Source organism: Protopterus annectens, chromosome 7.part1, assembly GCF_019279795.1.
Source record: "Protopterus annectens isolate FY-2018-M chromosome 7.part1, PAN1.0, whole genome shotgun sequence".
NCBI classification, from domain to species: Eukaryota; Metazoa; Chordata; order Ceratodontiformes; family Protopteridae; genus Protopterus; species Protopterus annectens.
In genome coordinates, this window is record NC_056740.1 from 188,223,600 (window position 1) to 188,246,768 (window position 23,169).

The 23,169-nt window shown below is 38.6% G+C and overlaps 1 protein-coding gene across 1 annotated transcript in view; it reads right to left on the reverse strand.

The window, feature by feature from the left end:
• Positions 1 to 23,169, reverse strand: part of LOC122807680 (cullin-associated NEDD8-dissociated protein 1-like) — a 1,198,738-nt gene that overhangs the window by 188,140 nt on the left and 987,429 nt on the right. The window contains exon 11 of the mRNA XM_044078634.1: positions 10,155 to 10,250. Within this exon, the coding sequence (XP_043934569.1) occupies positions 10,155 to 10,250 (96 nt within the window). The remainder of the gene's footprint in view (positions 1 to 10,154; positions 10,251 to 23,169) is intronic.

Consider the following 23,169-nt stretch of genomic DNA (forward strand, 5'->3'; position numbering starts at 1 on the left):
TTGATGTGCTTTTTCTCATTCTTGCATAGGGGAATGACTGGATTAAGGCTCTTGGCTTGATCTAGTAACACATTTTAAGAGAAAGCAAATAAATAACAAAGAACTTTGTATAGAATAAAGCTTTCCTCTAGCAAATAAATGCTTGTAGAAGCAACTCTGTATCTAGTTCTCATATATCCATGGAGACAATCTGATAAATAGCAATAAAAACAGAATAATTCTTTATTTCATTGGCTAAGAGATAATGTTTCTGAAAGCATTCAAGTGTTTTCCCATTCTGGGTGAGCAATAAAGATAAAATCAGACAGCACTTAGAAGCAGCACAGGCTGTATCATGCATCTTAGCACAGACAACCTTCTCTCTCCTTTTAGGTTAACCCAAGTCAGTGAGTGTGGATGTTTGTTTGGGCCAACTGTTCCTAATAGGAGGGCAAAACTTCAGTATTTGAATATGTACATTGTCTTGTCTGTTAGTATTAAGTTAATTGGTTTTAGGAGTATATTGCGGTGTATTTTTTTGTTTGAGGGTTTTCAATAAAACAAAATGTTTTGTAAGATGTCACATAGGCTCAAATGATTAACAACTGTATAAAGGATCAATCTGATAAACACTAGTGTATGTATGTATGCAACACAAAAACCGGAACTAGATACTTAATAAAAAAGCTGTAACACATAAAAGGTGGCAATAATAACTTTTTAACATAATGCCAGTTTCTATATTATCTTTAAATGTTAATGGTCTCACAGATGTATACAAAAAAGAAAGAGTAACGAGTTATATTAAAAATCTAGAGTGCAAATAGTTATGCTACAGAAGACACATTTGGAAAGAAACAAACATGTCAATTTCAGAAAGAAAGGTTTTAGGGACGGCTTGCACCTGTCACCACTGGGCTTTTGGATATTGGCAAAGGCTCTTGCCACCCCCATAGTGCCTTTTTTTAGGCAAGGCTCAAAAGTCAAACCCACCCCCATAGACAGCACAAGGAACAAGAAACTAAGGGTAATGCTGCTAAACGCCAGAAGTCTTAACCTCAAGATGCACGCACTCGAAGCTCTCCTCAGTATGGAGAACATCGATATCTGTGCAGTGACAGAAACCTGGTTCAAGGCTCCAGAGAGCACCCCAGCACTACCAGGCTATACTTCATATCATGCTTTTCGGCCCCAAAACCCGGACCGAACCACAAAAGGAGGGGGAGTTTCCATATTTATCAAGGATATCCACACTTCCAGGTTAGTGGCATTGCACGAAGTATCGGAGACCATCCATGTGCAACTAACAGTGGGCAAGACTGCTTTTCAGTTTATAGCATCCTACAGACCACCCTCTCAAAGTCAGGAATCCCACTCAGCTTTCCTGAAAACATTGGAGAACATGAAGATCTCTCCAAACACCATTATATTGGGCAACTTTAACTACCCAAACATTGACTGGGAGCACTACTCAAGCCCCAGCACCTTAGCCCAAAGATTCCTAGAAATTATAAACTCAAATGCTATGGAACAACTAGTCACCACTCCCACAAGAGGGGACAACATACTAGACCTGATCATTACCAACATGGGGACTCTATGCTCCACACCAGAAGTATATCCCTCATTGGAAAGATCAGACCATAAATTAATTTCACTGGATGTCCACATCCCGACCCCACCCCAGCCCAGAAAACCACAGTGAAAAACTTCTCAAAAGCGAACTTCTCAAAACCGAAGTGGAATCCTTCAAGGCCCCAGGGCCAGTGGAAACTACGGCCCAAACTGCAGAATCCTATATAAATGCATTCTACGGACATCTCCAGGAATGCATGGATCATGCTATCCCAAACAAAACCAAGACCCAATCATCCAAAGGCAAGCGTCCAGTCTGGTGGACCCCTGCCATAAATAAACTGTACAACAGAAGGAGGAAGCTACTACATGATAGAGCAAAATCCCTAACAGGGAAGGCATCTCTGATCAGTACTAGCAAAAAATTACGATCCATCATAAAATCCTCCAAGGCCAGCTTCGAGAGAAAAATTGCACAGGACACCAAAGACAATCATAAGGCTTTTTTCAGTTATGTTAGAAACCTGGGATGCAACTCCCAGACTTGTTCTGAGTTGATTCTAAACGACAAAAAATACACTGAACCCACAGACATCGCCAATATCCTGGCAGACAGGTTCAGTGCAAACTTCTCCCCCCCCCTCCCCCCCAAAAGAGCAAGTATCTATCCCGGCAGAGGGATACCTCCCAAACATCTCAGATGCTCAGGTGAAGGCTGCCCTCTCCGAAGCAAAAAACACTGCTTCCATGGGACCAGATGGCGTCTCAGGTTGCGTCCTACATGAACTCCAAGAGGAACTAATCCCTCAAATAAAACAGCTATACAATCTCAGCCTCACTACAGGATATGTGCCCACAGAATGGCGTACAGCAACAGTGGTCCCACTCCACAAAGGTGGAGCCTCTACGGACCCTGGAAACTATCGCCCCATAAGCCTGACTAGCTTAGTCTGCAAGGCTATGGAGAGGATCATCATGGAGCTCATAAACAAAGACATTGGGGACCTACAGACACTAGATCCTACCCAGTTCGGCTTTGTCAAGGGCAGATCCTGCCTTTTGAGCCTGGTTGACTTCTTTGAAATAGTCACCAAAGCCATAGATGAAGGGAAGGTAGTCCACACAGCCTATCTGGACCTTGCAAAGGCATTTGACACAATACCCCACTCGGGCATCATAGATAAGCTATCCAGCTTAAATATAAACCCGTGTCACAAGATGGGTCGCAAACTGGCTCAAAGACAGAACCCACAGAGTGAGAGTTGCTGGAGCCATGTCAGACTCGAAACCGGTCACAAGTGGCATCCCACAGGGTTCTGTCCTGGGACCACTTTTGTTTGGTATATACTTTTCCGAGATACAGGCAAACATGGGAGGACTATGGCTCACCAAGTTCTCAGACGACTGCAAACTGGGCGCCATAATCAACTCTCCAGCTGACACAAACATCCTTCAAAAAGGTCTCACAGAGACAGATAACTGGTGCCAGCGCCATGGTTTAAAGCTAAATGCCAAAAAATGTATAGTCATACCCTTTGGCAAAAACAATGTACCCACAAATTACCACATAGGCGGAAACCCATTAAGTACAGAGAAAGTTATTAGGGACCTGGGGACCCAAGTTGATAGCAATCTCTCCTTTGAAAACCACATTGCCAAAGTGGTTAGAAAGACTTTCTACATAGCCCACCTCATCACAAAGGGTTTCACATCTAGTTCAAGAGAGGTAATCGTGCCCCTTTATTCATCCCTCATCAGGCCCATCATAGAATACAATGCCCCTTTTGGGATGTACCTTACCCGACACCTGCAGCAATTAGAAAGACCCCAAAAGTATCTCACCAAGAGGATCAAGGGTCTCAAACAGATGCCATATGCTGCTCGGTTAAAAAAACTCCAGCTCTACTCAGTTGCATACCACCTACTTTGAGGCGATCTATGCCTGACATACAAAGCTATGTCAAATCCAGAATTAATGGACATGCTCCACCTCAGTAAATCTAAATCCCTTAGAGCCACATGCTTGAGGGACTTGAACCTCAGCACAGAAATAAATAGAACTTGCTGGAGGGACAGGTTCATAACCCAGAGGCTCCCTTCGCTCTGGAATAGAATTCCAGTTCATGTGAGGCACAGCACCTCACTGAATCTCTTCAAGAAGAATCTCGATAAGTGGATGGGGGATCGTAGGTTTGTCCCAGGGATTACTCCCATGTCACTATTAGACAGAGGCACAGTAAACTAAACCTTAAAAAGGGCACAGTATGCTCAAATCAAGGGGTGGCGTAAGCCATACAGAATCGGGCTAGGCTTATAATTGCCCCAGGGCAGATAGCCTAGTATGAACCTATGAACCTATTCAGTGGAATAACTGGGACAAGAGAAAAGAGGAGTACTTACATTAATTGCAAGATGAGCTCCAACAGTGATAGAAGATGATAAAAAAGATAATAATGGTAGATTTTTAGTACTAAGGGGCTACTGACAAGGGAGGAAGAGGAGGATTACACTGGCATGCATTTATACTCCACCTAAAACTATTACAATGGGGCTTAAGAAAATCCTGGGAGAAATAAGGGGAATATTACTGGAATTTGATTTGCAGCAGTGAAGATGCATCTGTGGGGCCCAGAAGGGAAAATATAACAAAGAACAGCAGATTTATGAAGAAATGTATGAAAATATTTGGCATGTAAGATGGAAGATTTGAATTTAGTTGTAGGAGTTTGGAGTGAATTTACATATTATTCCCCAAGATACAAAAAACTGGACTAGGCTAGACAGAACTTACATTCCACAGGAACATGCGCATTTAACTGAAAGTTTTGATATGCATCCAATAACTATTTAAGATCACGCACCAATAATAACTAAACTAAAAACAAAGGGTAATGAAATAAAAAGGAGACACTGGCACTTCTCACCTATCTGCTGAAAAGAGAAACATTTAAGGAATGGGTAATGGAAATTATTCAGAAATTATTACAGAAGATAGAAATTTCTTCAGAGAATATAGCTAGGGAGTGGCATAAAAATTAAAGTGCAATTTAAATAGGGTGGAAAATAAAGACAGATGGTTAAGTAACAAAATTATTTAAAGGGCCTGACAACCTTTAGAAGAAGGGGAATCTCTCAGAACAAGAGGAACAATTGCAGAATCCTAAACAGAAAATAAAGGATCACCTCGATAATATGCATGGTTTTAGAAACAATGCTGTTAAGCAAATGTTTTTTGATAACTCCAGAGCACAAAAACTTTTAGCACGACTCAGTAACAGAAGTAGAAAGGGTTGTCGCCAAGCGTAGGAAGCCCATAACAAGGAAGACAGCAAGATATCCTATAGAAGTACTAGAAGTATTTTGGAAATTAAAGTCTGTATAAAAAGGAGAAATATGGAAATCAAGAAAAGGTACAAATGGAAAGGTTTATTGAATAATTAAATATGCCAAGGTTAGAGGTATATGAGGCACAGTTACTAACAGGATAGGAGGAGAAGAGATAAAAATGGTGATGTATAACCAATCCATAGGAAAGTGCCCAGGAACAGATGGTATTCCTGTGGAAGTTTGGAAGCTAGGAGGGAAAAAATTATAAAGATCTGGAAGGTTTTGTTTAACAGTAGTTTAAGAGGATGAAATGCACCAACATCCTGGAAGAAAACAGTGGTAGCTGTAACATCTAAAGAGGAAGAAGACCCATCAGCTCCAGCTTTATACAGGCCCATTTCAATCCTAAACCATGTTATAAAGTGTTTGTTTATAATGGCTAAAAGAATGGCAAAGGTGATGACGAAATTGATGGATATGGATCAGTGTGGTTTTGTGGAGAGGAGGTAAACATTTGACAACATTAAACAGAACATTGATGATCTAGAGGGAAGAAGAATATAAGAAAATACCACTGCTGTTGGTGGGTCTTGATGCACAGAAACAATCTGATACTGTATTCTGGGAGATTATAAACAGGACAATGAAAGCATTTGCATTCCCTGATAAAATTATAATGTTGATTAGGAGGATAGATGACAGATCAGGAGTGAAAATTAAAGTGGGTGGGTTCCTTCTGATAATTTCTGCTTGAGCAGAGGAACCAGGCAGGGGTGTTCCCTTTCTCCTTTGTTACTTGCATTATATTTAGAACCATTGGCAAAGAAAATAAGGGACTCAGAAATTCAAGGATATAATTGGTATGGTAGTCAAGAAAAGCTGGCTCTATTTACAGACAATATTATTTTATACCTGATGAAACCAGAAAAGAACATTTCAGTGTTGTGGAACATGTTGAGGCAGTTTAAAATCTTTTCAGGATACAAAATTAATGAAGCTAAAACAAAGGAAATAGCTATAAATTATGTACCCACATAAGAATTGGTTCAGAAATATCCATACTTATGGGGGCATGACAAAATAAAGTACTCAGGAGTATAGATTAAAAAGGATTGTGGTGTGGCAGCTAAGGATATGTGAGAAAAGACTAAACAAAAGATAATACTAAATCTGAGAAATGTAAAGCACTGTTATATTTATATGGATATCACGTTACAAGCAGTTAAAATGTTTTTAGTCCCTTTAGTTTTATAAACAGGTCAGGCATATTTTTTTATCAACTAGAGGAGCAGTTGTGGTCAGCAATTAAGAAAGAGCAGAAGGATTTTATCTCGGAGGGGAAGATGGCAAGAATTCAGTGGGATAAGAGGATTATTCCTATAGAACAAGGCATTTTCGATTACCCAATTTGAAGGGGTATTTCAGAGCTACACAATTATGACTCCTGTATGTAAGCACAAGCAGAAGCCTATAATTCAAAGTGGAAAAGGATGATGATGAAACAGGTTGGAAGCTCAATAAATAAGGAGAGATTGGGATTTTTGATGCTGATCCTTAAGGAGAATAACAATAACCATACAAAATATTATACTGATAAAGTAGAAGAAAGTATTTAAGAACTAAGCCAACATGGGAATGGAGAAAGGAAGTTCTGCTGATAGGGATGACTGCAATTAGGGATACAGACAAAAGGGAAGAGGGGCTGAAATTTATTGGAGAAAACTGGCAAAAGAACCAAGGTACTGGGAGCAAATAATTAGAGAGGGAAAGTAATAGAATGAGAAGAGGCCAAGAATTTATTTTGACTGCAGGCTAGGGATTGCCTTCTCTTCCAAGGATTGATATCAGAGTATAGGCAAAGAGAAATAAATAAGGGTATCCTAAGTGAAAGACCATCACTGGAAAAGTTTTTAGTAGAATGTTCAACAGAAGCTGCTGTTAAAAAAGGAATAATTAGTAGAGCATACAAATTATTGCATGATAACTATAAGAATCAATCGGAAAAGGTTAGAAAGAATTGGGAAGGGAGACTGGATAAGCAATTCACAAAGAAACAATGGCGGAATATGTGTATGTCTCCCAAACATGCAACAAAGTCTAGACGGTTTAAGATATTTGCTTGAAGTGTTTACACAGGTATTTTTAAACACACAGAATTTTTCCTCAGGTAGACAGCAAATGCTGGAGGTTTGATGAGAAAGAAAGAGGTAATTGGGAACATATTTTGTGGGAGTGTAATGAGTTGGTAGACTTGAAAGATTCCTTGCAGACTACTCTGTCAGAGATACTGAGTGAGCAAATTGGTATAACTAAGGAAATTATTTTTTGAGCTATGATACAGAATTGGAATTGCCTAGACATAGTAAGGCCTTGCTGAGTCTAATTATGGCAGCTGCCAAAAAAGCAGTTACTAGAAAATGGAAATGAGAGTCTAAACCAACTATACTAGAAGCAGTATATATAGTAACAGAGATAAAACAACTGGAATTGGGATCTTTATAAAAGGGTAAGAGCAAATTACATAGAAAAATGGGAGTTGTGGGAACAATACATGCAGAGGAGGAACAAGGTTTAAAGGAAGGCAGGATTTGAATGAGCTATGTAATGTTTGCCCAACAATGACTGGATAGATTAAAAGTGATATGTAATATTTGCAACTGAAATTATGTCATTATGGTTTGTGATGTATAATATTTGCAACTAAAATTATGTCAATATGCTTTGTTTTCGTTTATATAAATGTATGATTGCCAATGCCATATGAGATAATTTAATAAAGATGGTGAAATGGCTGAAGACTATAACTGAGGCTGGCACCAATACTATGACAACATAACTACTACCTTTTTAATATCTTAAAAAAAAGACAAGAACCAAAACAGTTCAATGCTATTAAAATGAGAAAGAGAGCACTTTACAGCTATCACTGTTATAAAAGTAGCAATGAAAAACACTTATGTTTATGGTGCCGGCACCTATTACAGCTTAGAACAAGCCTTTTATCTTCCTGCATTTGGAAAAAAAACTGTGGAAACAACTCAGTGTCCATTTTGTAGCAATATAAGTAGGAGTGCACTTTCCAGTTCCATTACAGCTATGTAATTCCAGCAATTCACAATGCACATAAAAACATCCAGGTTTCCATAACAGCCTTATGAAAAACATTTTGAGGTACCTTAAATCTTGTACACTGGCTGATGATTTCCTTCTACCCAAAACCTTAAAGATACTTATTTCTCTCCTGAACTTCCATACCCACCCCTTACTACGTCTTCCAACTACCAACGTATAGATAGGTTCATAGATTAGTACTAGGCTAACTGCCCTTGCGAGCCATTTTAAGTCTAGCCAATTATCCCTTGTGAGAGACAAACCTTGCACCTTGTGTTTGTAAGGCAAACACCTTAACCATTAGGCCACCCACTTCTCATTTATTTATTAAAATGAATAATATATTCACTCATTTCCTATTTCCTTATCCTCCGCCATCCTTGCTGTTGCACTTATCAGACTCATTTGTAATTCCCAGGTCTCAGTTTCTCGATTCATGTTGATTGATCAACAACTCTTTTGTACAGTGCAGATAGAATGAAAAAATGGGTAAAAACTTTCAGTGAACCTCAAAATATATTTTATTTAGAAGGGAAGCACCTCCTGCACCCCCAAACACACACACACACACACACACACACACACACACACACACATATATATATATATATATATATATATATATATATATATACACACACACACACACATATATATATATATATATATATATATATATATATATATATATATATATATATATATATATATATAAGATGTCTCTCAATCAACACATTCCCTTCTCTCTACCCTTCCTTTCCTTAAAACCAAACTTTTCTATCATATGCTCTACCAAGATTGTAGCCAGGCATATGCCAAGTACATTACAGCATACACTTTTTAAAACTAATTTGTGACAGAACAAAATAACCCTTGAAATATTTACACTGGTTTTATTTTATTAAGTTATGTATTTTGTTATTTTTTTTTTCACACTGCTTTACCTAATTGACTGACAGGTTGCATTCTGGAATTTGGTTTACAGTCATAAAAATACAGGTTAGCCCCTGCTTGGGCAGCACCAGTGATGTACTGGGTAGGGTTGCCACCTCACAGCAAGAGGTTCTCTGATTTGGTTCTCGGCTGGGGTGACTTCTGAGTGGAGTCTGCATGTCCTCCTTGTGTTTGCCTGCATTTTCTCCAGGTTTTCTGGCTTGCTACCACATTCCAGTGACATGGTATAAGGTGGATCGGAGACTCTAAATTGGTTGAAGGTGTGATTTAGTGAGTGTGTGACATGAAAGAAAGACGTAGTGATTTACTTTGGTTTTCCCTTTGCCTTGAAAACTCCATGGGTAGTGGTGGTTGTCTGTGGTGTCACTCCAGGAGTTGAATGCAACTCATAAGAGAGCGAGCGAGTGGGCCCCTGTTTATTTATCTCCTTCATGTGTATGCATCCCCATTGTCTGCTTATTTTCATAAGGTCTACTGTACATCATCTAATTAGCTGACCTGAAATTCTCTTGATTTGCCTCTACTACACTAAATCCCCTTTAGCAACCAGCTGTGCCACATTTAAAAATATTATCTATTACTATTGTAATATTTCTTTGTCCCTCCTCCGTTATTAGTCATGTTTGATAAATGTGCACCTACTTGCATTTACTAAGAACACCACAAAGTTTGTTAATACATCTACTATTTACTGAGTATACTATTGTCATGAACTTCATCAGCAGTCATTGTAAGAAGATGCATAACATACTTTTAGCTGCTAGTTTAGGTTAGATCATGAATCATACATGTAGTATGATCAACAACTCTTTTGTACAGAGCAGCTGACAAAGTACAGTATGGAATAAATTCAATCTTGACTACTGCTAACAGGTACCCAACTTCTTCACTATCACACCACTCACTGTACATTCTTTTGTGGGTACTTTGTTTATACTGTGAACTTTTTTTTGCTACTAAAACCTTGCTTGTCTGGAGCTTTTATATCTTTCCCTAGGTCTCTACTCACTGTAAATGGCTCAGCCCAGTTTGACCTCTCCATCAGCAAACAAATGTGATTAAAAGTTTCAGTGATAATTTTCTTCTAAAATGTACAGTGTATAACAGTAAAAGTAATAGTTGTACATTTTATGTACAATAAGCAATGTTCTAATGAACAGTTGTACTTTTAGCTCTGCAAGTCTATTTCCAAACAAACTCTGACTTACCTATACAATTCTTTAAAAGTGGATCTATTGCCTGGGGCTGGTCTGAAATTGTAAACTTGATTGCAGTTACAACAGTGCTTCGGGCATATGGAGAACCTAAATTAAAAAAACATAGTTCTTTAGTTTACAGATTAATGTATAATGCTATTTACATATATGTTTTTCTACAATCCTTTAACTTCTAGAAATTAACATGGACACAGCTTACACTATCACATGCTTGTTATCTGTATTGCTGTTTTTTTCTTGTCTTGGTCTCTGTGCTGGGTTCACAGATGAGTACAACCATCCTGTTATCAAACACAATCCTGGGTGTTCAGAATCGAACTGCTGTCAGATAATGTGTGCGTTAATAAAACTGCTGCAATCTCACAATGCAGAAGTGCAGCTTTCTTTGGGATACACAACAAGAAAACAACAAAACATGCAAACCATTGTTTTATATGACCGGCAGTTAAAAGCTGTAACAGGTTAACATCTGACAAGTACGATTTGTACTAAAGGCTTGTTCAGCCTACACCTGTTGATATTAATGAAATACTTGAGTAGTACAATGATGCATGGTTAATGCTACTATTTCAAAGCAATTCGTTTTCTGGCTTAACTCCTGGCTAAGGTGCCTTCTATGCAAAGTCTGGATGCCCTCCTTCTGTCCACAGGGACCTTTGCCAGTGTATCTGGATTACTTCCAAAGACATGTGGATAGGCTGATTACTGATGCTTAAACTGCCCATAGGTGTATCTGCAGTTTACATGTGAATATGTATGCATCTTGCAGTGCAGTGGAATTTTGTCCAACACTTTTTTTTAGCTTGCATTAATTGCCTGTCAGCGACTATCCAGCTACACGTGAACCTGAATTAGACAAAATGGGTACTGAAAGTGGGTGGACTCCAGATGCCACAAAAACAAGAAAGCTGTACAGCAACAGATAGCAAAATTACCAAGGTGCTGTTCACTATATCTGATGTTCATTATTAAAGTTATGCATCTATCACCTGGGGTTCTGAAAGACCGCACTCTACCCTGTCTTATCACTACAGTATTTAGCACAAGCCCCCCTGATCAAAACTATATTCTACTAAATTATCCTTTTCCATCACCTTCCTCATCACAGGTAAAAGTCTCACCACCACATAATTCAGTGGATCCTTTAGGTGGTTCCCAAAAGTAAAGTAAACATCAATATGCTTTTCTTTAATAAATGAGCAGTGAAGCCCTAGTACTGTATATTCCCAGACCCTGGAATAGCAAGACAAAAACAAGTCAGAGTGGAAGGAAAGAAAGAACTGCTATGGATTGCCTAAGTGGGCAGGGCAAATAACTTAGGTCATCCCTCACCCCCTACTGATAATTTCATAAGTTTGTAGGTTTACAGGCACAGAGAAGTGGGGAATAACTATGTAATTTGGCAGCAGAAAGAAGTTGGCATCCTATCAGAAATACAAGACCAGTAAATAAATAAAATAATGTGGGATTTCACAAAAAACCTACAGAGAAATCTAAACTCACATTGTAGGCTATGCCCACAACCCTGCTGTTACTTGTATGTAGCAACTTTGACATCTCTACACCTCAGTGTAGGAGAAATCCTCTAATGCGCCACAACCTCAGACATGGTATACAATACCCTATTTGCCTTTACACGCTTGTTGCTCAGGGGATTATGGCTACAGTCCTCAGAATATTAAATGCCACCTCCAAGGCTGCTGTCAATTCCAAAAGTGCTGAAGAGCAGATGAAGAGGAACGTTTCTGCGGTAATTAACTTGGTGCTATCTTTATATCTCTTTTTCCTCTAGCAGACATTTTCTTTTCCATCTTGTGTTTACAGGTACATAGCTGAGCAAACATCTTATAACCCTTCCACAAAGCAAATGTAGCAACAGCAAAGAATACAATGACAATCAATGCCTGCAAAGTCAACCTAGTCTACCCACTTCTTATCTACTATCAACTCATATCAACTCCCCAATGAATTTCTAAAATTAGCAGCAGGTGCCATCTCCTACCCTGTATCTCTCCTAATAAACTGTTCCATTACTGAGCAGTACATCTCCAGACTCTGGAAAGTCTCTTATATCAGCTCTCTTCACAAAGGTGGCACCTCTGCTGACTTCTCAAACTACAGGCCAGTTGCTGTCCTCCCTCCCATAGCCAAGATGCTTGAAAAATGCATACACAGACAATTCCTCAACTACCTACTAAGCAATAATCTCTTATCTGCATCTCGACATGGCTTCAGACCTAAATACAGTACAGCCACTGCCCTTGTTAGTTTTACAAACTCAACCAACTAACTTAGAAATGACAACCAGCTTGTCTCTTCTATCCCTCTTGACATGTTTAAAGCCTTTGATACAGTATCCCACCAAAAGCTACTAAATGAGTTAGCTTCCTTAAACCTAACCCAGCCAGCCCTCTTCTGGTTTCTCAACTACTTAACAGACCGCCAACTGGTTAAGTGGCAAAACAAACTCTCCACTGTATTACCAATCTCAGTAGGAGTACCCCAAGGCTCAATTCTTAGTCCATTGCTCTTCACCATATTCACCAACAGGCTCAGCACAGCCACCCAGCATGCAACCATCATTCAATACACAGACGACTCCTCCCTCACATGTTCAGCTCCCTTCCTACCAGAACTCGTACAAACAACCCAACAATCTTTACAGGATATTGAAAAATACCTCTCAGACTCTAAAATAATACTCATTCCAAATAAAGCAAAGCTCATGCTCTTCACAAACAGCAAAGTACCTGATAACTCCCCCCCTTTCACCATCTACTCAGCTAATAAAACTAAAATCGAAACTGCCCAGCACACAGCTGCTTGGAGTCACAATTGACAACAACCTACAATTTGACAAACACCTCACTCTATGAAAAAGGTCCACATCAAGCTAGGCTCACTATTACAGAGTCACACCTTACCTGACTGCAGCCACTAGACATTCCATAGCTAGGAACTCATTTACTCTCTTCTTTCTATATGCCCCACCAATATTCACTCATCTCAGAAAATCAAATTTAAACAAACTGGAGTCCTGCTATAAAAAAAAAAATCGCAAGATCTGCTACTAACCTCCCTCACAGATAACATCACTGCACAGCACTTCATAAACTAAACTGGATCAAACTACCTAATCTCCCATCCCTCAACCAACTAACTTTTATTCATTCCATCTCCCACCATCCAGACAACTGTCCATCACTCAAGAGATTAGTGATGCCCTATTCAAATGGGAGACCAGATCCTCCAACAAACTATTACTGAAAATAATTAAGTCTAATAACTATTATGGTAGCTCTGTAGTCTACCACCAAATATCTAAGTCCTGGAATTCCATGCCTCAGACAATACTAAATTCTAGCAACACATCCAAATTTAAAGTACTACTTAAGGAACACCTAACCAACAACTGACTTTGCTTGTGCACTAATCCAAGCTGATCATTCTGTCCTTTCTTGTTTCTTACAATTAAAATATATCTCGTCCCTTACTAAATTCCAACATCCAAATGATCCCTTCTTGCACTGAATTCCAGTTTCTCTCTACATATCTCTAGCTCACCACTCTTTTCTCTTCTACCTACTTCAAGCTTCCTACATATCAACAATCAGTTATATATTTTGTTCATATACCATATATGTCTCTCACAAATATTTTTGATATTTGACCTGCTGATCACTCATTTCGCTATGGTGGCTCATGCTATATCATGCCAGTTTGTTAATGTTTTTTGTCCCACTTTATATTATTCTCTCACTTTTCATAAGCTATATACAACCGACATGGTACCAGAATGGGGGGGGGGGGGTCTCCACTGAAAAAGGGCAACTGGCCCAGTTGGACATCTCCTGGTAAACAAATGTAAAATAAATAAAAATAAATACTAGATGGGTTTCAGATGTTACACAACCGGTGACTTAATTCTTTTCCTCAGTCCATTCTAAAAACATATTTGTGTTTGTTGCATGAACTCAAATTATGTTGCTGTTTTTGAACTTGCTACTTTTTAAGGCAGGCTGTTTCAAATGTTCACCTACTTTTTTGTGAAACTGTACTTGGTGCAGCCCAGATCAACTTGTAACTTCACTGCCTTGTTCACTCACATCATGTTTTTCTGAAACAGAGTGTTCAAGTGGACTTTGAATTCCTTTAGAGTTTGTATAGCGTGCAACACACATCCTTCCTTCTATCCTCAAATCTAGAAATACAAAGCTCTTCTACTGCCTCATGTCATTCTGTATAGCTTCTAAACTTAACTCAAGAGTTACCTCAAGGCATAGCATATATCATTGCCCCTGCTCACCAATGAGGTAAACAAAGTGATTTAACAAGACTCCCTTGTTGTACGTATGTTTAATGCATTAAAATAATAATTTAACTCATGTGCAAATCTTTGTAAAACTAAACACATTTTACCAGACAATCCAATCAATTTAATTTGTTACTGTATTCTTCAAATGTACATTCTTTAACGGAACTCTGATATCTATTTTTTACACTCAAATATTTATAATATCTTCCCCTCCCATATAAAATCCTTCAACTCCATTTTCATCCTCAACTCCTCTGGTTGATAAAATATGCCTGACCTGCATATAAGACCAAGGGAACTACACATTTTCACAACTTGCATCTTATTATCCATAAACAAGATTTTCCAGTTTCTCATTTTTTCTTCATTTTCTTCATACACATCCTTAGCTGTCATAAGAGAAACCTTTTTAATCCATATACTTCAGGTCATGTCCCCTATACATATGGGTACTGCTTAACCAACTAATGCCTAGATGCATAGTTTATCACTACAGCTTATATTTTATCTTCATTTATTTTATATTCTGAAAATACTTGAATCAGTCTTAACATGCTCCACTAGGCTAAAACATCTTTCTGGACTTATCAAGTACAGAATAAGAATAATATCTGCCAACAAACCTAACTTTTCTTGGAGTACCATACCAGTTATATCGCTGAATTTGTGAATCCTTTTTTTGCTAAAGCTCTTAATGTAAAGCAAACAGTGGAAAAAAAGGACATTCCTGTCTTGTTCCTCTGTTGAAACACAGCCCGTTAAAGATGTATCCTTCCACCTTAATTCTTGCTTCTGACCCTTCATATGTCCATGTTACTAACTGCATTATTCTGTCGGGGAACGCAAATGCTATTACTGAACTACTTGTAAAATCCTTCCTGACTCTATTAAATGTGTTCTCTGCATTAAGACCCATGAAGAAGTGGTGCTTTCTTAATCTCTGCTTCCCTTTGGATTGCAATATTAAATTTTAAAAAAAGAAAAGGATAAGTTTTTTTGCTCAGTGACCATGTACTGTGTAGTTTCTTTAAGAAAAAAAAAAGTTTGCCTGCTTTACCCACATCCTGCTGCTTCCTGTGTACACACACACACACAGAGATGGCATGAGAATAGAACACTGGCTTTACTTTTGCCAAAACAGAAGAGATTACTGTCCTTTCAGAACAGTGTGTGTGTGTGTGTGTGTGTGTGTGTGTGTGTATGTATGTGTGCACATGTAATGCCCAACTTAGTTATGGGACTTGCTCAGAGTCAAAAACCTGTATCTTAGGTACAGGTGCATAAGAGCCCTAATCTAACTACCAGATCCATTTTTTTTTTTAGGTAAAATCTCAAGATATGGTACACAGAATACATATGCTGACGAAAAACCTGTTGTTCTGTTAAATTTTTAAGAGATTTAGAGTAGGCTAACAGAAGTACTGCAGTGGTGGTGCTGCTGTAGCGTTGTCACCTCACAGTTAGACGTTGCCTGTTCGATTCTCAGAGCGTCTTCTGTGTGGCGACATGCGTGAATGGGCGTTCCTTTGTTGAAGGTTGTGCGTTAGGCCCTGCAAGCCAGTATGTAAAAATCTACTGCCAATCATTAGCGAACGGGAGTTCCGCTGTGGCGACCCCTAACCGGGAAAAGTCGAAAGACACAAACAAACAGTAGGCTAACAGAGGTCAAAAATGAGATGTAGGTATCCTGCAAGCACATAAGCCCCCCCCCAGATTAAAATATTATGCTATATGCAGTAATATATATGATTTTTGTATGACTTGTGTATTTTTTTGAAGGGTCTATATCAGAAGCTCGAATGGTCAAAAGAGCAAACGCTCTTTAATATAGCTTTAAAGATCGAAGGCACTAAACAGCAATTGTTTTCCCCAGGGGAAAAAAAATCGCTGGACAGTCTTCAGAAGTTTGCCATTTCCTCCACTGTGGTGCAATCTTGGAGTTGGTATATTTAAGTAGGGTGGTGTGTGTGTGTGTGTGTGTGTGTGTGTGTATGTGTGTGTGGGGTGACGCCCCCTCCACTTTTTAGTGTGTTTACATTTTGTATTTTTATTTTTTTGTGGAGCAGGGATTTTTTTTCCTAGGGAAAAAAAAAATCACTGTTCTGTGTCTTCACTGTTTAGAAGCTTCGATCTTTAAAGCTCGATCAAAGAGCATTCGCTCTTTTGACTGTTTGAGCTTCTGATACAGACCCTTTTTGAACAGCTACTGCTATAGCATTTATATTGTCTGGAAATGTCTTGCTTTATTCACTCCACTAAACAATGAATTAATTCATTGATATGCCTGGACTGTATACTATAGACAAAACATGCTGCATTTCATGAGTTCACAGGTGTGTAACTAGGCTAGTTGCCCTTGTGGGCCATTTTAAGTCTATCCAATTTCCCTTTTTGTGCTAGAGAAATAACCTATCCCATTTAGTTATAGATTGTCCTTACCCATCCCACGGTCGATAATTATATTACCTCAAATGAGAATAACTGGGCTCATACCATGGATAATTTGAGAAAACTCATGCATGGTATAAAGCAATGTAGGAGCTGCCTCTGTCCATCAGTAGTACAAGGGGCAGTCCTAGGGTAAATTTTCCATTTCCCATCCATACAACTAAGTAGCGCTTGAATAGGGGGACAGGGATGAACTTTGTTTTTATGTGGATGGGGAGTTTGTCTCACAGCTGCAGTGTCCTCTGTGAGATATGCCTGTCCCTCCAAGCCATTCTGTTGATGTTGCAGAAGTTTATATCACTACACAGAGCATTTCTGATGCTATTTAATTTACTGATCTGCGGTAAATCCATCAGTAATGTGTCTGACGATGCCTTGTACGCCAGACACTGGCTACCTCTTAGCAGTCTGTACCGAGTATAGTAACAGGGATTTGAGTCAGTTTATGTAGAATATGTTGCTTGGACTTGTATCCTTTTAGTAAGGTATCTCTGTGGGCATCCCACATGTTGCAAGTATCTGGAATGGAATGTCTAGAAAACTACTGAAAGGACCTAGACAGACAAAGAATTGGCATAGAGAAAACAGGCACACCATGCATTCTTCAATGGTAAACTTACATAGGATTGGAAAATTACTAACAAAAAAAAAAGAACTGTGAAAGTTGCAAGATGATGCAAGAACTGAGCTGTGTGCACTTTGGTCTTACAGCAGATCACAAGCATGTATCTTGGACTAGCACAGTACTATGATAAGTTTCTATAAAACCCTTCAAAAGACTACATCCATTACAAATATTGCTTCATGATGAGTCTGAACTGAAATGCACAGTAGACTATAAATTTACCCTCAGGGAGTTTAAAAAAAAAAATATATATATATATATATATATATATATATTTATATTTATGCTGGACAAGGTGACTGCGCACACAGACATTTCTTTGCCAGTTAGGTTGCCGTATGTTACTTTTTCTTATGGAACTGATGCTCTTCTCCAGAGTAATAATCCTAACTTGTACTGGATAGGCTGAGAAGCTCCAGGAACTCTAATTTCATGCAGTGGTTTGTAAATTGTATGGAAAGTAACGGCTTTAATAGACAAAGTGCCACAACATTTAATTTTAAATAATTGAAAATAAAATTGCATTTATTCTTTATGGATGCATAGAGTCTGTGATCTGTGAATACATCTTTAGTGCAACACATGCACTGTCCATCTGTCTGTGCATGTGTTTTTATTGCGATACATGCACTGCAAGGCAGGGGATTTGATTTTTCAAATGTTCATGGAGAAGTTCCATGAGCCTGAAAAGAACTGCTACTGCTTTGCACGTTGGAACTTCCATGAAGTGGAGAAGAACTGTTTTTACTTCATACCAAGAACTACTGCTGCTCTGGGACTTCCATGAACAGAAGAGCTGCTGCTGCTTTACTACCATCCTTTTAGAATGCACGGAGTGAGATGAACATTCTTTTAGCAGGTACTCATGCTGTATGCTCTAGTTATGTGTTACAGTAGGTAACTCGTGCTCTATGATATATGTGTGTGTGTGTGTGTGTGTGTGTGTGTGTGTGTGTGTAATGCCCTAGTTAGGGAAGGCAGGTTAATTAGCTTGCTCAGACTCAAACTGTGTAACTTGGGTACAGGCAACAAAGAGCTTAACTCCTCTACATTAGCAACCAGACTGCTCACTTAGTCATCAGAGGTGATTGAAATGGGCAATTTTGTCTTTTATTGGATCATACATTATGTGTAACTGCTTAATGAAAAAAATCTTCAAAATTATATAGGTTCACTTTCAATGAATGTGAGTTTGGGTGCAGAAGACTGTGGGTTCTACTCCCACACCATGTAGATGAATTGCTGATACTGCATGCACTTTGGGGGGGGGGGGTTGTTGCACAACTGTGTGCGCTGTCCTTTGAAGAGATGTTAAACCAAGGCCCCATCTGTCTGTATTCATGGTAGGTGCTGTGAGAACTTTTAAATCCATGTAATCTCTCAAAAAGAGCAGGGAAAGTTTCCAATGTCCTGGCCATATTTCGTCTAGTAGTATAAAGACCAGTAAGGGTCTCCCCTAAAAAGACACTACTAGCCTAGTGAGACTAACCTGGTCAACAAAGGATTTATATTAAAAGTTTTAAATTAAATCCATATCTGTGCCTTAATTTTAAATAGCAAAGAAAAGAGTATGCACTCTGACAGTTTTTAGCAGTACTTATGGTAATTTGGGGGAGAGAGAGAAGTAATGGGACACCAGAAATGCTGCAGAGGGGGTCCCTAGTCCAGGCCCCTCCTACTGCCCCATTTGACCACAATCTGGCTCTGGATCTGTATCTATCAACTTTGGTAACATCTATGCCATTCTCTTAGTATAGACATACACTTTTTAATACTGGCTTAAATTGAAATGGGTCTGTATGAAGCTACGTCTGAAAAGTCTTTTCTCTTTTTGGGTAATGCAGACACCACAGCTTCCTTCCAAGATGCTGGTATTTGCTCACTCACCACCCCGCCCCCTTATCTTAAAACCTTCTAGGTATTTATCACTTTCGTCCCATCTGCTCCTGGAGACTTCACAGTTGATTCTTTATACATAACTTTTTATCTAATCTCTTTCTATCTTAGTTATTAACTATTGTGTCATCTTCATCTGACCTTCACATAATTAAGTCTTCCATAAATATGTCCATTTTTGCCTTTTCATTTTTTTTACATCACGCATTGCGTGGTGACAGGAGTACATATTCAATAATAAAAGAGGAAATAAACCATTGCAACAATTTTATTTTACTTTGTACACAAGTACGATTTTTGTCTTCTTTTTTTAGCAATTATTCAATTTAACATTACATAGTTTACTTAATTTCTGCCTTCCCTGAAATATCAGACATCCTGAACATTATTCTGTATGTATTGTTCCTGCATATTACATTTATTTCTTTGTGGTTTACTCCTTTCCTAAAGATCCACCTCCAGTTGTTTTCTCTTCTTAAGAATATTCAATAATTCTAGTACAGTTGGTTTTGCTTTTGATTTCCTTTTCTCAGCAATATTTTTGATTTGTGCCTTTTCTTTGTTTCCCTAGTCCTCAACAAGTATTTTCATATAATTTCCAAAATAATTGTGACACTTCCATTTATTCTTTGTTTATTGTTCTTATCATAGACTCCTCAAGTCTGGCTTCAACTTTTCTATTTACTGTTTCCCAAGTCATTGTGCTAAAAGGTTTTGTGCTCTAGAGTTATCAAAACATATTTTCTTAACAGCAAACTGTCTAAATTCATGCATATTATCCAAATGCTCCCTTATTTTCCCTTCATAATTCTGCAGTTGTTGTTCTTCCATGAAAAATCTTAAAGTTATAGAAAGTACTCCAGCAGTGCAAGTCTACATAACCTTCCACACATTTAGACCAACAGCAGCACAGACCAAGGCCAAAGGTGGAGGTGTCTCGGTCCACATTAGCAACAAACATACCTCCATGTTGGTTATACCATGAAGCTCATTTACATGCAAGTCGCCGTAGATAAAGTCCTTCACCATATCAAGGCTAGCTTACAGGACACCATCTATGTCCCTAGAGAATCACGCCTTTTACCTTAACCTACTAGAGGAGAGGCACTCACCATCCAACAAATACTTTATTCATGGGTGACTTTAGCTACCTCTTTATAGACTAGGAAACTTGCACTACCTCAAACCCACAGGTACAATGCCTCCTGGACTTTATAACAAACTCCTTGGAATAGACAATAAATGCTCCAACCACAGGATCAAACATAATGGATTGGTATTCACTGACATCACAGTTTCACAGAAAACCTAGCTAAATCTATTCATAGGTAAACTACATCCTATTAAATGACAGTTTATCCAAGTTCAAGGATCCCCTAACACAAAGACTACAGCTTCCTATGTAGATTATTCACAGAGTCCCTATAAAAGCATGTGAATGGCCTCACACAGGGTGTTCTACCTACCAGAAGTAAAACCAGAACAAACACTAAAAACAAACCCCACTGATGGAGTCCATGCCTACACATGGTTTACAATAAAAGAAGGAAACTCACAGCCAAAATTAGAAAGAGCTACTCCCTTAAAGACAAGTGCTCTCTTATACAACTAAACAAGAAGCTAAGAGATCTAATTAAGTCCAGTAAGGTCAACTATGAGGTCACGACAGTCTCACATGCTAAGGCCAATCACAAGGCCTTCTTCAGCTATGTCTGGAACCCTTGAAGGTAACACACAGCAGTGACTGTGCTGAACTGGTGGTTACCAGGGTGACACAGCAAATCTATTGGCTGATAAATTTAGCTCAGAATTCACCCCTGCAACCCCCCCAGCCCAACAGGTGAAATTCCATCCAACATACTACTCCCAACTATTAGCCTATTAGCAGGGACCAGGTGCTGGCAGCACTTGCTAAATCCGAAACCATTACCTCCATGGGTCCTGATAATATCCCCAGTTGCCTTGATTGGTTTCCAAGATGGCTGCACATTGAGTAACAGCTTGACTCTAGCTCTCTCAGTGTGAGAATAGACGGCCAGTAGACTTTTGTGTTTATGGGTAAATTTTAGGAACTGGCTAGTAAGTGTACTGCTTGGAAGCCAGGAAAAAAGAAATACAGATCACTCGAAAAAAAATCTAGAAAACGTGAGGAAGAAACACTGATTGGGGAAAGGTCTGCAGCTGTTCAGCAAAAAGCAATGCAACCTCCAGACATGGCTTCCAGTAATCTACAGGAAGATACAAGACAACTGCAAACGGACCTGGTTAAAATAACCGAAACACTGATTGTGTATATCAAAATAAAGAACAAAAAAATGGGAAAAAATGGAACAAGCTTTAAACAGATATTCAAATGAGATGATAAATCTGCAAAAATCAGAGACTGAAATGAAGAAAATGCTAGCTGAATATGAGACTGCTCAAGAAGAGATGTTTCAAAAATTAAGAGAATTAGAGGACAGAGCATGTAGGGAAAACCTGAGATTTTCAGCTGTACCAGAGAAGCTGGAAGGAACAGACTGCATTAATTTTATGAGAGCACAAATGAGCGACTGGACTGGTATTCCAAAGCAGGAGTGCTAGTTAAAAGGGCACATCATGTGTATGTGACAAACTTGGCTATGAGAAAGCAACCTAGACCTTTAATAGTAAAGATGTAATCCTACCAGCAGAAGGAGTTGATTCTGTCAAAACTGTGGTAGGACGACAAAATACTAAAAGTGGTAGACAACAGAGTGTTTGTGAAGAATGATTACTCGTACACCAGGCAGAGGAGGAGTAAATTAATTCCACTATTCAGGGAATGTCGAGATGCAGGTGTGAGATTCAAACTGCTGTACCCAGCTGTCTTCAACGTATTCTTCCCTGGAGGGACAAAATAATTTTTGATGAAGTATGTGCTAAGGAGGAAATATAAAAGTTTCTCCAAGAAAAAGTGAGCTGTGAAACAGCAGGAGATTCTGCTTCTTGTTCTTCTGGTAATGAAGACCACAGTAGACTATACCTATGAAACGTTTCCACTATTTGAACAGAAAATGTTGGAGAGAAGGAAGGGAGCATGAGAGTTGACTAGAAGAGTCAAGAGTATGTTGGAAATGAAGCAGACACAGGATCTGGGAGATGGAGATGAACAGTAATAAAACCAGTAAGTGAATGTGGGATTACAGTGCAATAATTATATTTCTGAAATATGGCAAAACAAGGATATCTGGAAATAATAGTCTTTTTCAGAATTTGTTAGACTTGTTGGGAACTTTACAGTATATGCCCTTCTTCATGTCATTAATGTTTAGAGAAATACTTCGGGGAGGAAAGAAAGAGGAGAAAGTTAAGTAAAGAAACATTTTTTTCTTAATTTTACTATTTTTTCTGGTGTATGGTTTTCTTTGCATCCTATAAAGTAAAGTTTTCTCAGTTATTTTTAAGTGTAATGGGGATTGTAAATGGGTGATCCTGTTCTTTTTTCCTTTCTTTCTCCCCACTCTCTTCTTGTTCAGTTTTAAGAAAAGTAGGCACTGCAATGTGAGAAAAAAGTCGTGTTTAAAGAGCATGACAAAAGAAACATTAATGTGCTTCTTCTCAATCTTGCATAGAGGAATGACTGGATTAAAGATTTTAGATTGATTTAGTAACAAGTTTTAAGAGAAAGCAAGTACATGAAAAAGAATATTGAATATTATGAGGCTTTTTTCTAGCAAATGAATGCATGCATAGTAGTAGTT